This window comes from Uloborus diversus, chromosome 2 (genome assembly GCF_026930045.1).
Source record: "Uloborus diversus isolate 005 chromosome 2, Udiv.v.3.1, whole genome shotgun sequence".
NCBI lineage: Eukaryota > Metazoa > Arthropoda > Arachnida > Araneae > Uloboridae > Uloborus > Uloborus diversus.
The window spans coordinates 106,741,385-106,756,176 of record NC_072732.1 but is presented as its reverse complement, the minus strand read 5'-3'; the positions used below and the strand labels follow the sequence as shown (position 1 = coordinate 106,756,176).

The 14,792-nt window shown below is 32.7% G+C and overlaps 1 protein-coding gene across 2 annotated transcripts in view; it reads right to left on the bottom strand.

Moving 5' to 3' along the window:
* Window positions 1–5,580: 5,580 nt before the first annotated feature.
* LOC129217217 (centrosomal protein of 89 kDa-like) overlaps window positions 5,581–14,792 on the bottom strand; it is a 47,744-nt gene continuing 38,532 nt past the window's right edge. For both annotated transcript variants that reach the window (XM_054851490.1, XM_054851491.1), the window contains 3 exons: window positions 6,048–6,091; window positions 5,852–5,965; window positions 5,581–5,763 (listed from right to left, as the gene is read on the bottom strand). In XM_054851490.1, the coding sequence (XP_054707465.1) occupies window positions 5,664–5,763; window positions 5,852–5,965; window positions 6,048–6,091 (258 nt within the window). In that variant the 3' untranslated portion in view covers window positions 5,581–5,663. The remainder of the gene's footprint in view (window positions 5,764–5,851; window positions 5,966–6,047; window positions 6,092–14,792) is intronic.

Below are 14,792 nucleotides of genomic sequence, written 5' to 3'. Positions count from 1 at the left end.
TTTTTAATGTTATTTCAGTAATTCTTTTACAGAATTTAAGAAGAGTATCTATTACTCTTCTAATTATATATAACAGACATAGTTTGATAAACATATAAAGTATCTGCACCCACAACTCAAAACTATCTGCAAGTATTTAAAAAAATATACAGTGGGTAGGTAAAATGTTCACTAATGCAAAGCTTATTGTGCTTTCAATCATGTATCCATGAAAGCAAGAGATTAATTTTATTAATTTATCTACAGATTTTCAAGATTTCAATCATTGTTTAATATTGATATTAATTTTAAAATTTTGAGCAAAGTACATATTTGCAGCAAATGTATCTGCACAGCGGCATGTGAGTCTACATTATCTAGCTATAAGTACTGATAAAACCCATTCTAAAGTCACTTCATGGGATTCAGGCCAAATATTCAGTTTGAACAAGGTAATATTTAAAGAGTGACTAGACAATTCTTTAAAAAAATGCTTTTTCAATGTTAATGATGCATAACAGAGAATATAAACAGGGTGGCGACAGATCAGGGAAAAGTCAGGGAACTTTATTAATCAGGGAAATATCAGGGAATTTCGAAAAAATAACAAAAAATCAGGGAATATTGATTTTATGAAGAAAAAAATTTTTTTGCTTTACAAAATTAAGTACCCTAATTCCCTATGCATTTTCCACCATTTATCTGTTCAAAAAAAAAAGTTAAAATTAATGAGGTACGATTATACATTGCCGCATATTTGTGCATCTTTTTTCCTCAACCTAAGATTGTTTCTGTGTCTGTAAAGTTATTTATTTTACCTAGCTTGAAGTTTGCTTTCTTTCAATACTACATAAAATAAACAACCCTACAGGCAAAGAGAAAATTGTCATCAGTGCCTTAGCTCCTTTGCCTTTATTCCATTGTCTCGAAGTAATAAGCGTATTGTAATCAAGATTTCAAGAAGAAATCTTTGTTTTTGAATTAATACTGATAAAAGCTTAAAAGTTATTACTTCTTCGCTTAAAGTAATTGCTAAAATTGAACTTTGAATTAAAAAAACTTTGTTTTTTGCCGCTATACTATTTGCTGTCACCGCAGATTATGAAAGGTTTTCTTTTCTTCAGGCTTAAATGATTCTTTTATTTTAAAACCAAGTTGTATTCTTCTTTATCTATTTTGAAATTAACCAATTGCTTATTTTCCCCTTGCACTTCAAAGCTGTTTGTTACAAAAGCAACCTAAGACTTTTTCCGATACATACTGAAATCATTTGAAATAGAGTTAACTTGTGCACTTAAGTAAATATCTGTATTTTTTTATTGTTAAAATACTGTAATCATTCATTAAAACTTATGTTCTTGATTAGAGAAAAGCTCTCTTTGAATGGATGTCAAAAGGTTTCATCTGTTTTACATAAATATGTCAGTTACATAAGAATAACTACATTACTTCTATTATTTAACTATTACTTGTTATTTTTGCAACAATTATTATATTGTTTGAAAATTTAGTTCAAAAAAATTTCAATTACTTTTTAGTTCTATCATAAATACACACGTTTTTAAGAGTGATTTTAATAGTTTCTTAAAATTCTTATGCTAAGTGGTTACTGGAAGTAAAGTATTTTTTTTTTTTAATTTTATATAACTTTCCATGTAGAAAAATTTAATATACTGTTTTGTAATTCCCCCCCCCCAAAAAAAAAGTTGACTGGATATGTTTTTTTTGTTACTATTTTATTAAAAAAAACAGCATTTTTTTAAAAATTATATCTTTAGTTCAACAACTTTACACAACTTAAAACGCTTAAAATACTGCATTTTATACAAACATACAGCGGATTTCAAGTAGAGCAAAGAAAGGAAACCATTATCATTGGTAACGTAAATCAGGGAAATTTGATGAACCTAATCAGGGAAAAGTCAGGGAACTATTTTTCACAGTTCCTGTCTCCACCCTGATAAAGATACGAAGGGACTCTGTACAGAGACTTGCTCACCAACCTGCCGCAGACCCATTTTGTGTGATCTCATCTTCGGCGACCATATTGATTAAAATAATGTTAAATTAATATCTCTACTAATTAATGTCGTCCAAATATGAAGCCCTTTGAAATGAATAAAAATTTTCTAAATGAGTTAACTTTTGTAAAAAGTTTTTTACATATCATTAGATGGAATGTTAAAAAAATATTACTATTTTTCTGCTAAAACATAAAAAGTTCGACTTTATACTAAATACGTGCTAGTGTTCAGCCATTTAGAAATTATGTGAGAGAAGAAATATAACCTAGAATTTTTTCATAATTGAATAAAAAAAATAGAATTTCATGCTACCTTTCGTAATAAAGTTAAGGGAAAAGTTGCAGTTTAAAGGACCCTCTGGAAATTTTTTTGCAACTGAAGTCCTAAACATGCACATCAGATTATCTTTCATAATGTTAGGAAAAGGATCCGGTTCGGAGCTACTCTAGTAAATGTTTTGACATTAAATTTTGAATATTCAATTTGAAAATTCAATTTAGGATATATGTTGAGAAACTTGGAAAGGGTGTGTCATTCTCCTCGAGGCCTTTCAAAATAGAAGGCTTGAAAATGCACTTTTACTCTATTTTTGATGTTGTTAAAAGTAACAGGGTTCGGTGGCTGTCTCTAGAAATTTTTTGACATTTAAGCACTAGAAACAGGGTTCGTACGGGTCATGGAAATCCTGGAAAGTCACTGAAAAAAATAAACAGATTTCAGACCTGGAAAAGTCATGGAAATTGATTTCAAGTCATGGAAAAATGTCCTGGGCTGTAAGAAAGTTACCGAAGCTAAAAGAACATTAGAAATCTTCAGTGTTTTAACAGTATTGCATGTAACAGCAATTTACACTGAAAAACTGAACCATCCTAAAAACAAATCTGAGTTTTGGAATCCTATTGCATCCGCTTCTGTAACAGCCGTCCGCCTTTTGTTTGTAATGTGGTTTTACTACTTGGACATCACTTCTTTGGAAATCACAATTATTTTCAGCACTTTTCATATTTTATGTTTTTTAGAATTGGATTTGCACATTCTAGATTTTGCCACACCTTCTCAAAAAGTATAATTCAATTGCATCAGAGCTTAATTTGTTGAAGGCTTTAGAAAATAAACATTTAGTCGGATGATGGAGCAATGAAATAGGGAACTAATACTTAAAAAAAGAATTTGCTGAAAAATGAAGCTTTACTTCAATAAACGAAAATACTGTCAAGTTACATAGATTATTAGATACATTGTTGACACCAAAGGGCAATATTTTTGAGGCATACGGATCATCATGACGTGGATGATGATTGTTCGGGTCAGGATTTGAACCACCGACCTTTGTGATACTAAGTAGTGATGTTCTAGATATCCGTATCCGAGGTAAAATAAAGATCTGTATTCGTTACTTTTTTGACTGATCTTAAACGGATCATTTCTATTCTAAAAGTTTTTAAATATTTGAATAAAAGACTCTTAAATTCCATTTAACTTAGGTTTTATTCCCTATTTAATTTATAAGGTGTCATTTCAGAGGCCAATTTGTATCCCCCCCCCCCCCCCACCTGTTGCAAAAAGGAAGGGGAAATGAGTTTTAAAAGTGTGTATCAGTGTGTCTTTTTGTGGTATCATAGCTCCTAAACAGGTGAACCAATTTTGATAGTTCATTTTCCGTTTAAAAGTTGACTTGATCGAAAGTGTTCTTAGCTGGGCCTCTTTTTGTAGAACTTTAATTACCGGAGATATTAATTAAAAACTGACTTAACGTTTTTCACAATTATGGTAGTAAAAATGACCCGTACGTAAAAATGTTGGCCCTAATTGAAAAAACGAAGTTTTCTGCGTTTGATATTTATTTGAAACTTTCAACTTATAAGCAGTAGGAGCTATAATCTTGTTAAGTAAATTTTAAATGCAATTCTAAGCCTTTATGCACGTGATTGGTAGTGATTTCATAGTCGGAAGATAAGGAGAAAAAGCTCAATTATTTAAAAATTTTACCAGCTGTAGGTTCATATTTGTTAAAAAATGTGTAATCTGACCCGCGAAATCCATCTTAATATGAGGTCGGCTCTCTGGGACATGTTTTGTTTTTTTTAATTTTTAATTTAATATTAGTTTTTGTTATTGATTTGGAGTTTCTGTTATTCTTCATTTTTGTTTTTCTCGGCATCCTTCAAAAAAAAAAAAAAAAAACCGAGACTAAATTCTCTATTTACTGTTTGTAAAGGTGTTCCCGGCTCTGTATTTCTTTGGTCGGAGTAAGTTCGGTGGAATGGGTCAGCTCTGCATTTATGCTAAAAAAAAGGTGAAGAATTATTTCTAGCCTGTCCAGTAGCAGCTTTACACTCTTGCTCCTGTATCCTGCATCTACTGAGTAGGCTAGAAATAATTTTTCACATTCCATTTAAGCATTAATGCAGCGCTGACCCATTCCTTCCAACTCCCTCAATTTTAACGGAGATTTCTTTAAAGACTAAATCATAGTCTTGATTATATTTCTGCCGCAGTTGACATTTTTTGAAGAAACTGCCATTATTCTGACGGGAATACCTTCCGTAACAAATTTGACGCTTGGATAGTTGAATTCGGTTTAAAAAAAAATTGAGATCCGCATCCACGGATCTTGACATTAATGATCCGGATCCGTGGATCTACTTTTTTAAAGATCCGGCACATCACTAATGCTAACCCAGTGCTGTAACCACTGAACCAAAAGGACCTCAAGCTTCGGGGGGCAAAGTTAGGTTATTGTCTTACTGACTTAGGCCACATTTTTATGAAGTAAATTTATCTTTGAAAACTTTGTAATGACTCATTCAACCTTTGTCCCATTCATTAATATTCTGCCTCATTTATTGCTATTATGCTCTGTTTATTAAATATTTATTAATTTAAACATCTATATATTGCATTCACTATATTTTTACCTTGCTTTATTTAAAAAGATAAATAAGAATAGTTATTAGTTTCTGAACTATGTGCTGATGTTTTTTCAGTCACAAGTAAATGCTTTGATAAGGTAGTGGCATTCACATAATAGTTTTGCTAACACCCATTGCAGAAAATTGGCAAATATTACGGTTCTCTTTGTATAACAAGGTCATGAAAAAGTCATGGAATTTTTTCATCCAAATAGAGTATGAACCCTGTAGAAACTTTTTTTTCTCCTTTCAATGTTGGGGGAAATGATGGTAAACGCAGAAGCCCTTTTTTCTAAAAACATATGTCAGGTAACGTTGGAAAAGGTCCAGAATTGTTTTTTTTTTAAATTGATGCCTTTCCCCCCCCCCTCCCCCCCCCCACAAATGGTTCAACAATCCCTTTAAGGCTTTGACCAATTTAGAGAGGAATGGTGTGGTAAGCTGCAATTCTGAGTACATTTTTGGAATTTGAAGTCCTAAAAAGATAATCCTTTGTAAAGTAAGGGAGAAGCTTGGAAATCAGAGGCTCTTCCGAATTTAAGGTCTTTGAACACAATTTTAGGCTCTCTGTGAGATGACACTGGAAAAGAATTCCTTATGCTGAGTGCCATTTTATGCAAATGATTATATAAAATTTTTACTATATAATGATCACAGCCTAGGAGTCTAAAAATTTATAAAATAGATTTTAGGGATACAAAATTATGAATTGTACAATTTGAGCAACGTAATTAAGCATTTTGCAGGATTACATATTTAAAAAATTTAAACTATTCACATCATCAAACAACTTAGGCTTTCCAATGTAAACTGCTTCCTGTATGCTTAGTAGTTGTGATTCTAATTTTCTATAACAAATAAAAATTCAAAAGGTGAGCAAATTGCATTCAAATATTTTCTAAAAGTCATGTAACAAGCTATGTTTAAAATAATTACCTTTTATCACCTTCCAGTTCATGTATAATATTGCTTTGATTTAATACTTTAGAACGAAGGAAATCTATTTCCTGTACATAAGATTGTTTTATGCTTTCAATATGGAGAGGGATTCTAGAAGAGGGAAAAACTTAATTTTTATACAAGTAGTTGCAAAGTATGTGTTCAAATAAGCTTAGTCAATAAATATACTTACTCTTTAGATTTTATAAGCTCTTCAGATTTATTTCTGCTTAAATGCTATAGATAAAAAAGGGAAAACATTTTTGAGACATTTGATCAATGCTTCATTATTATATATATATTCATCAGAGTAATGCAATATTCAGACTTTAAAGTGAATGTTTAAAAATATTTACTCAAAACTCATGATGAATTTGAAACCCTGAATTGCATTTTCATGTGACATTCACAAAATCTTAGTACAAATTAATGCAAATTTTACTTGAAATACTTCTTCATTACAGGAAAACACTGCAAAAGCTTTTCCCTATAATAGAATTTTGAATTTAGAGAACGTATTAATGCATCTACTTTTAATTAGCTGTCAAAAAGTGCTTAATAAGAAAAAACGCATCCCTCTTTGTAACAGAATCAAATGTTTGTTGCATATATGTTTTTCTTTTGGAGGGGTCCCATATAACCAAGATTAGCTTCCTCCCCGTCACTTTTTTTTTGGGGGGGGGGGAGCAACAGTGCCTTGACCTTTTCATTTTTTTTTTTTTCCGAAGTGGGGCAAGGACTTTATACTGTCACCCAGTGGCCCAAACAAAAAATAGTTTTAGAAGGGCACTCAAAATGTTCTCGCTAGCTCTAGATAGTTTTTCAAGCACTTTCCATTTTTTTAAGGAACAAATCACAATTTTTTGAGAGATAGGGATCCACTTCAAAGCAGGGGACCTAAGCTATAGCTTGTTTATCTTATAGGCAAATCCAGCCCTGCATGTAATTCACTCTTACCTGCAGATTTTTGTTTGATTTTTTGTAATTTTAACGAAAATTTGTCAGTTTTTACAGTTAAAGGATTTTTACGATTTTACCAATTTGTGTGAGGTTTTTATCGATTTTTATCAAATTTCAGAAAATTTTTCCAAAACTTTTGATGACTGATTTACTCAGATTTCAATAATGACAATAACTGTCTCATTTAGACTGAGATGATTATGACTTACCTTAATTTTTAAACAGTATTTAGAAAGTTAAATTTCAGATAACTGAAATATATTCAGTTTGCGATAGTATTTACTTTTCTTTCTCAAAAAAAAAAAGACAAGCCGAAAATTTTCCAAGCGCATGAAGTACAGTTCTAACTATTAGTTTCATATATACAAATTTTTTCCTTTAAAAAAAATGAAGAAAACACAGAAAAACATTTTATCAGGTAATAATGTGATCTTACAAGAATTGTGCAAAGCTTTCTTGCCCGAAATATATCTCCCTCACTTTTTCTTTTATTCAGACATTCTGGAAAATCAGAAATTTAGTTTTGAACTGCTAGGGATTGAGTTCCTATTTTTTTCCCCTAAATTATTAACGCATTATTTACAGTGTTTTTACTTTCTGTTTGTTCAATAGTTGGACAATTTTTCTAGTCTTTTGTTTCATTGTTACATACAGTTGTTGAGTATGGTGTTAACTGTTACATTTGATAGTATTTTGCTGTACAAAAAACTTTTAGCTATGTACTTCTATTGCAATAGCATACATTTCGAATCAGCCAATTTCATTTGAACGCCTGATACCAGAAGGTTCTTCAAAATCTTTCTTCTGTAACAACCCAAAACATCTAGTTTTTGAAATCACGCAAATTGAAAATTAGCATTCTGAAAAGAGAGAAAACAAATCGTAATGAGTAGATCGTTCTGTTAAGGCATATTGGGGAGGGTCCCAAACGTCGATTATTATAAGTGTTGCAGCTGAATGCATAGCTCGTTTAGCCTATATTTTCATTCATCAGAATTCAGAACTTTCTTACAAAAAGGTGCTGCCGGTCAGCTACATTTACCTTATTTCTATTATTAAAATTTTCATTATTATGCTTCATTTCAATAAGAATAACGAAATCGAGTACATGCAAGATCTTCATAGTTTTTGACTGCTTTTCAGCTAGATGTCGCGGTGATTGGGCATAGGCTTCGTATTTCTTTGGTATCAGGTTTGAATCTGCAGTTCAAGTGTTCAGCCGGTGGATTTTCAAGCATCAGAAAACTGTCAGGGTCCTTGTCACATGACCATAGGTGGATTTAGAACTGAGTTTCTGGGGGGGGGCAAGATTTTTAGCCACATTTTTATTGCCCCCCCACTCTCATGTTTTTGTCTTTTACCTATGATGCATAAGTCCATGCTTTACTTTTTTGTGTGTCGTTTTCATTAATGTGTGTTTTCATGCTGTCCTTTTTGAATCGACCTTAAGAGAGGGAGCCGGTATCAAGAGAGTGATGCAGGGCTCCCTTTAAAGTGGGAAAGAGAATATCTCCAATTTTAGGGGGCTGGGGGTTTCTCCTCCACAGGAAGTTTTGTAAAAAGGATATAAAATTCTGCTTTTTGAAGCCTTTTAGAGGTTAATTGGATAGATAACTAGATTATACAGTTGTACAGTTTAGTTCAAACTTTGTAAGAAACAGCCATTTTAAGTTTGAAAGAAAAAATAAACTATAGATTTCTCATTACAATAACCATTTTTTAATTATAAGTAGAGTGCAGAAAACGAAAAGGAATAGAGGTAGTGTATCATTTTTTTTTTTTCCTGGCTAAAAAGATTAACAATCTGCAGTAGAATTGGAGCCCATTTCGCTTAGGATTTTCAAAGTCTTATCTAATTATTTTCAAGGACTCTAGAGTAAGTAAAATAAATAAAATTATTTAACACACTTCATTTGTACTTCCCAGTCTCTGATATTTTAGTACTTGATTGTAAATTTTTACAGTCCTGTTCTAACTTTGAGAAATAGCTATTTTAAATTTAAAAGAGAAAAGTAACCATAGATTTCTCATGACAGCAACTTTTCTTCAGTTGCAAGTGGGGCAGAAAACAAAAAGAAATAGAAGTAGTGTATTGTGTTTTTTTTTCTTTTCCGTGCTAAACAGATAGACAATATGCAGAAGAAGTAAGATAAAAACAATCAATACAAAAGAATTTCCAAATTACTGCATTCGGAGTTGAATAACTAGCAAGATATGAAACATATGAGTCACAAAAATTTATTTCAAATAATGTTACAAACGTGAGAACCATGATTTTTACATTTTTAATACAGGATGTGGCAAGGAGCTGAATTAGACATATTTTGGCATTCCTTCCCCTCTACCATTTGTTAGACATTTTAAAATTTAGGGTTTGCAGTCACACGTTTTGAAATATTCAAGGTTTTCAAGCAGAAATTAGTTTTTTCAAGCAATTTCTATTTTTTAAGGAACGAATCATGAATTTTTTTGGGAGTTAGGGACCTACTTCAAAGCAGGGGCCCTAAGCAATATAGCTTGTTTATCTTATAGGCAAATTTGGCCCTGTTTGTAATTCACTCTTACCTGCAAATTTTTGCTTGATTTTTTGTAATTTTTATGAAAATTTGTCAGTTTTTACAGTTAAAGGATTTTTACAATTTTGCCAATCTTTGTTAGGTTTTTATAGACTTTTATAAAATTTCAGTAAAATTTTCCAAAACTTTTGATGACTCAATTATTTAGATTTCAATAATGGCAAGGAGTTTTTGTTTCAAGATTTTGGAAGATATGTTGTTACTATATAAAGTCCTCCCAAAACTGGGGGGCATTGCCCCCTATGCCCCTCCCTTATAAATCCACCCATACCCTTCTGAAATATTCAAAAAAGAAAAAAAAAAACTTTTTTAATTTTTGGAAGATGTGTTGTTACTACATAAAGTCCTCCCAAAACTGGGGGAGCATTGCCCCCCTCTGCCCCCCCCCCATAAATCCGCCCATGCACATGACTGCTGCACAAGATCCCTTGAGCCCCTGCTTGGCACAGACACACTGAGACAATAAGTACGAGATCATTCTTTTTTTCTTGAAAAGTATTCGTTTTCAAGAACGCATACCTAAAACCATTGGAAATGTGACATATATGTATGAAAACAATTTCACAATAAATTTAGTTAACTTTCACTTTTATTCAGAACACATTTTTCCTGCCGTTTCCAAGATATAATTGAAAACCACAAAATTTGGCTCCACTTTCTCACCTTTAACTTCCGGTCCCCACCTCTAGGGTCGGGGAATTTCAGTATATTTACTTATTAATTACTTCTATCAAATTTCTTACTGAGGAAGTGCTGGCTTTCTGCACTTTCTCAGTTCACTTTCGTTCAACAATGCCATGGGTATGGAGTTAATTATACTGCATATACATAGTTCTGCAAATCTTCGTCCGATTCCTTGATAAAGGGTTGTCCGTAAATTATGTCTCTTTGATCAACATTTTTAACCCCCCCCCCCCCTCCTCCTTTGTCACAAAGTACGTTTTACAAGCTACTTTCCATAAACATACAGTAGTATCCCGACTTACGCGAGGGATGCGTTCCAAGACTCCTCGCGCAAGCTGAAATTTCGCGTTGTGGAACTACGTATGTTTAGAAATATTTTATAAGCATACCCAATTATTTCAGACGTGTTAACAGCCCTTAAATTGTTTCAAATCGTTTCTTAACTATATATTATTACCGTTTTCTATATGAAGAACTGACTTTTTACTGCATTTTAGAAAAAGCGTTTCCAAAAATTACTGTTTTGAAGCACAAAATCAATGAGATACATGAATTAAAACAGTATGATACTTACGTTAAGCACATTACTGCATTATAATACCACTGAACAGTAGATATGACACACTTAATTATTATTTTTGAAATGATGAAATAGTGGTTTATGCGGTGTGGGAACACCCCTCTTTCTGGCTTCTTTAAGTCACAATGAAAGAGCAGCTTCCATTTTCATGATGTTTGTATTTTGCTTAGACACTACTCTACGAGCTTCAGTATTGAAACTAAATTCTGAACTTCTAGGGGTTTCCTTTTCTTGAATTTTAATTATACGTATCGAAGATTCACTCATGCCTAATTGTCGTGCTACCTTCGAAATAAATTTTAATTGTTCAAGCATATCAAGAATCTTGACCTTTTCTTTAATGGTCAGAAACTTTTCTCTTTTTCTTTCCGTTTTCATCAACTTTAAATGAAAAATCGCGTTTTAGAGCCTTTCTATTTTATCAACATTCATATGTAAAATGAAAAAAAAAGTTAAGAATCGGAGCGGTTATTTGTATAAACTAAAGCAAAGCTTTGTTTAGACTAATACAGTGGGTAAACTTCCGCTTTCAGTGATGCTAAAGGGATGATAGTCCATTCCCAAAACCAATATTTAGTGTCAAAGATGCCCATTCTAACTCTCCGCCGCTCTTTTCCGAAAAATTTCATGTTGCAGGTGAGTAATTTGTGTCCGCATTAAAAAATTCATTACTCATGAAAAACTCACGTTATAGCCATTTCGCATAAGTCCGATCGCGTTGTAGCGAGATCCGACTGTATTCGTATTGAAAAATGCTTGATGTCACACTTCTTACTCTCATAGGCGGATTTACAGGGGTGCCAGGGGGTGCGCCGCACCCCCAAAATTTTTGGTTCGGTTTTGAAAAAAATTAGTTTAGTATATTTCACTCAGAAACGCAGTTGAGGGAAAAAATCATAGCTGCTATACTAGTATATTTACTTGAATCCAGTATATCACCACACGTCGCTAGTACAAGAAAAACATAACTGTACTCATATTAAGAATTAAAGTAATTTTATCCATTTGGAAAAAAAACTTAAATAATTTTATGCAAATAAAGACACTTCTCAAACAATTTATAGTTCAATGCTGTGTTATTGTATAGAATAATTGCATGTTCTGTAATTGGGTATTTATTCGTATATCAATACCAATTCTTCTATTTTGAAACAACAATGGCTAATAAAGTCCAAAAAAAAAAAAAAAAAAACATGGCTATTGCAAGAAACTTCAAAAATTTTTGAAGGAGGACTCCCGGACATTTTGCATCAGTGGTGCATCCAGGGGGGAGGAGGCACAAGACTGGTGATCCTCCCCACAAAATGCTGAGTGGATGTTTTTAAAAATACATTCTTTATTATTGAAGAGAAGAAAAGATCTCATTTTGAGAAAACGCAGTTATTTTACGAAAAAAAAAGAATGTTGAGAACCAATCTTAATTTCTTTCAAAAAGAAATATTGACATTTAAATTTTTCAACAGCTTCAGATTATAGGCAGAGAATTGTGTGCTTCCTCCCCCCTCCTTGCACAATCCTCTTTCTTTCATATCTCCCCCTCCCATTTTTTTTCATTTTTTCTATTTCGTTTTCATTTTTTCTATTAGTCCTCAAAATTTTTCTTCTCCAAAACCCTTTCACCAGCCAAAGTTATTACAGAGTACCTCAAATTTTGTTTCTTGGGCTTCACTTTCGCAAAAATTCCAAGGAAGATCTTCTAATCACCTAAATACATAGAAAATTGTTTAAAATTGCGTTTTTGGAGCTTCAGTTTTGAAAAACTGCAGTGTCCCTAACGTTACCAAATATGGTCTTACACTCATGTGTTTAAGACTTTAATTTTGAAAAATATTCGAACAAGGACCTCCGACCCCTTTACTCTAATATCATCAAAGAGTGTTAATATTTTGGTTTTGAAAACTATTTCGAAATATTTAAGTGGGAGAATCCTTTTTTTTAATACTATGGAGTATTGCAGAAGAACTTCATTTTTAGGACTTCAATTTCGAAAATTTTTCAGGGGAGAGCTCCAGAACACCCAGTCCAGCATCAAAAATTGTCCTCCGTAACATTTTTGGAACTTCAATTATGAAAAGTAAAAGAGGTGGCGTGGGGGAGGGGATATGTATTTCTATCTGCTTTTCAAAAAATCGATTGGAGACAGTCTATGAGTCTCATTCCTTTCCCAAACTATAAATATGGACTAAAATCACATTTATAAGACTAAAATTTCTAAAAATAGCCTTGGAGCCACACATACCTTTCTTGCCCCTAAAATATCATCAAGAACTGTAAAACTGTGTTTTCAAAACTACTATTTCAAATTTTTTTCTGGGGCGTGAATCCCATTCCAAAACAGTAGCTGGATTCACCCATTGCTTCTAATATCGACTTTCGTTTAAGACTTTTTCTGCAGTTTGAAATGTTAAGAATTGCTCATCCCCTAATCTTACTAAATACCGTTTACATCGCGTTTTTTAGACTTAAAAGTGTGTCCCGCCCTAAAATTATTTTCTGATTTCGCCACTGCCTTGTTATTCCGGGAATACCCCCCCCCCCCCCAGGTTTCCTGTTATTCTTGCACCCCCAAATATTTTGGCCTAAATCCGCCTATGCTTACTCTTTCCTTCCCACTTATCTAAGTCACAATTTCACGAGCATCCCCTCCCCCCCAAACATCGTTTGTGCTGTAGTAATCTACAAATACTTCTTTATTGTACATCAGGATTCTCGAATTCATTGAGGGAAAGGAACTGCGTGATCCTTTCAAGTCAGTTAAAAATTTGTGAATGGCAAGTGTTCTATTTTTTGCCATGAGAGTGATTGTTTGAAATTCTATAACATTTGATTGGTTGAAAAAAATATAACAAAATAGCATATCAAATTGAAGAAAATTTAAAGTTCTACAACTTTGTCATTGACAATTTTCATGAATACTAATCCTAAGAGGCACTAGGAGCCAATGTTTGACAAAAAGAGAGAATTTTTCCGAAAATCATTGATTTTTCATAACATATACCCGGAAAATTATTGGAAATTTGACAAATATGTGTAGAAACAGTTTGGTAGGAAGTTTATTTAGCTTGAATTTTTATTTTAAACTCATTTTTTCCACCGTTTTTGACATTTTCTCGAAAATCCCAAAATTTCCTTCCCCCATCCCTCAAACCTTTAGCTCACCCCTAGGGACGGGGACTTTTAGTATGTTTACTCACTAACCACCCCTAACAATATTTTGAAGTCAAAAATTATCGCATATTCCATGCACGCTACACTCCTGTTTTTAACACGCATTGACTGGACTATGAATTTGAAAGTTAAAAATATAGTCAAATTGTTAAAATTAATTGTCAAATTAAAAATATAGTCAATCACCCCGAAAAGATCCTTTCAGAAAATTTAAAATGAAATTGCATGTGCATGTGCAAGAAAATGGAGCTATACAAGAAAGTGCTAAGCTTGCTAAGTATTCTTGTGAATGCTAACAAGTGTGCAATTTTCATTGTAAAAATTTTGTTAAACATGGTTGGATTTGTCAATGTATGCACAATAGAATACATAATATCCTCCTGTACCAGGGTTTCTCAACCTTTTGTAACTTGAGGCCTCCTAATGGGCACTAAAATTTTTTTTTCCCCGCCCCCTAGTTTGTGTATGTAGATGCGTTGTGTCATTGAGATTCTAAATGGCTATCCGGATTAAGCAAAGTCAGGTTTGATAGGATTTGAGTTAATGAAGTTTTACCGTATATTCATATAAATTTTTTGTCTAATTGTACCACCCGTGACAGAGGGATCCCCCATCCAATGATAAGTTAGCGTTTGGCTTATCTGCTTGATATACTAGTGATGTCACTCCCAACCTGTGCTTTGCCAAATTGACGATATGTTACTCAAAGTAACTGATGGTAAACTGGAGCTGATTAACAAAGTTTGATCAGGTAAAAGTAATTTAGACAAACAATTTATAACAAAGTTTATTGATATTTTTAAAGCTATTGAAACAAAAGGGTGTTTTTTTTAGAGGCATAGGTTCAAATAAAACACTGTTAAATGATATAAATTGCCATGAATTTGGTTTTATTCGACAGATGATTCTTTGCCATTTTTATTTAAATGTGATTTCTGGTATATGGCCACTTCGGCTGGCTTAGAGAATG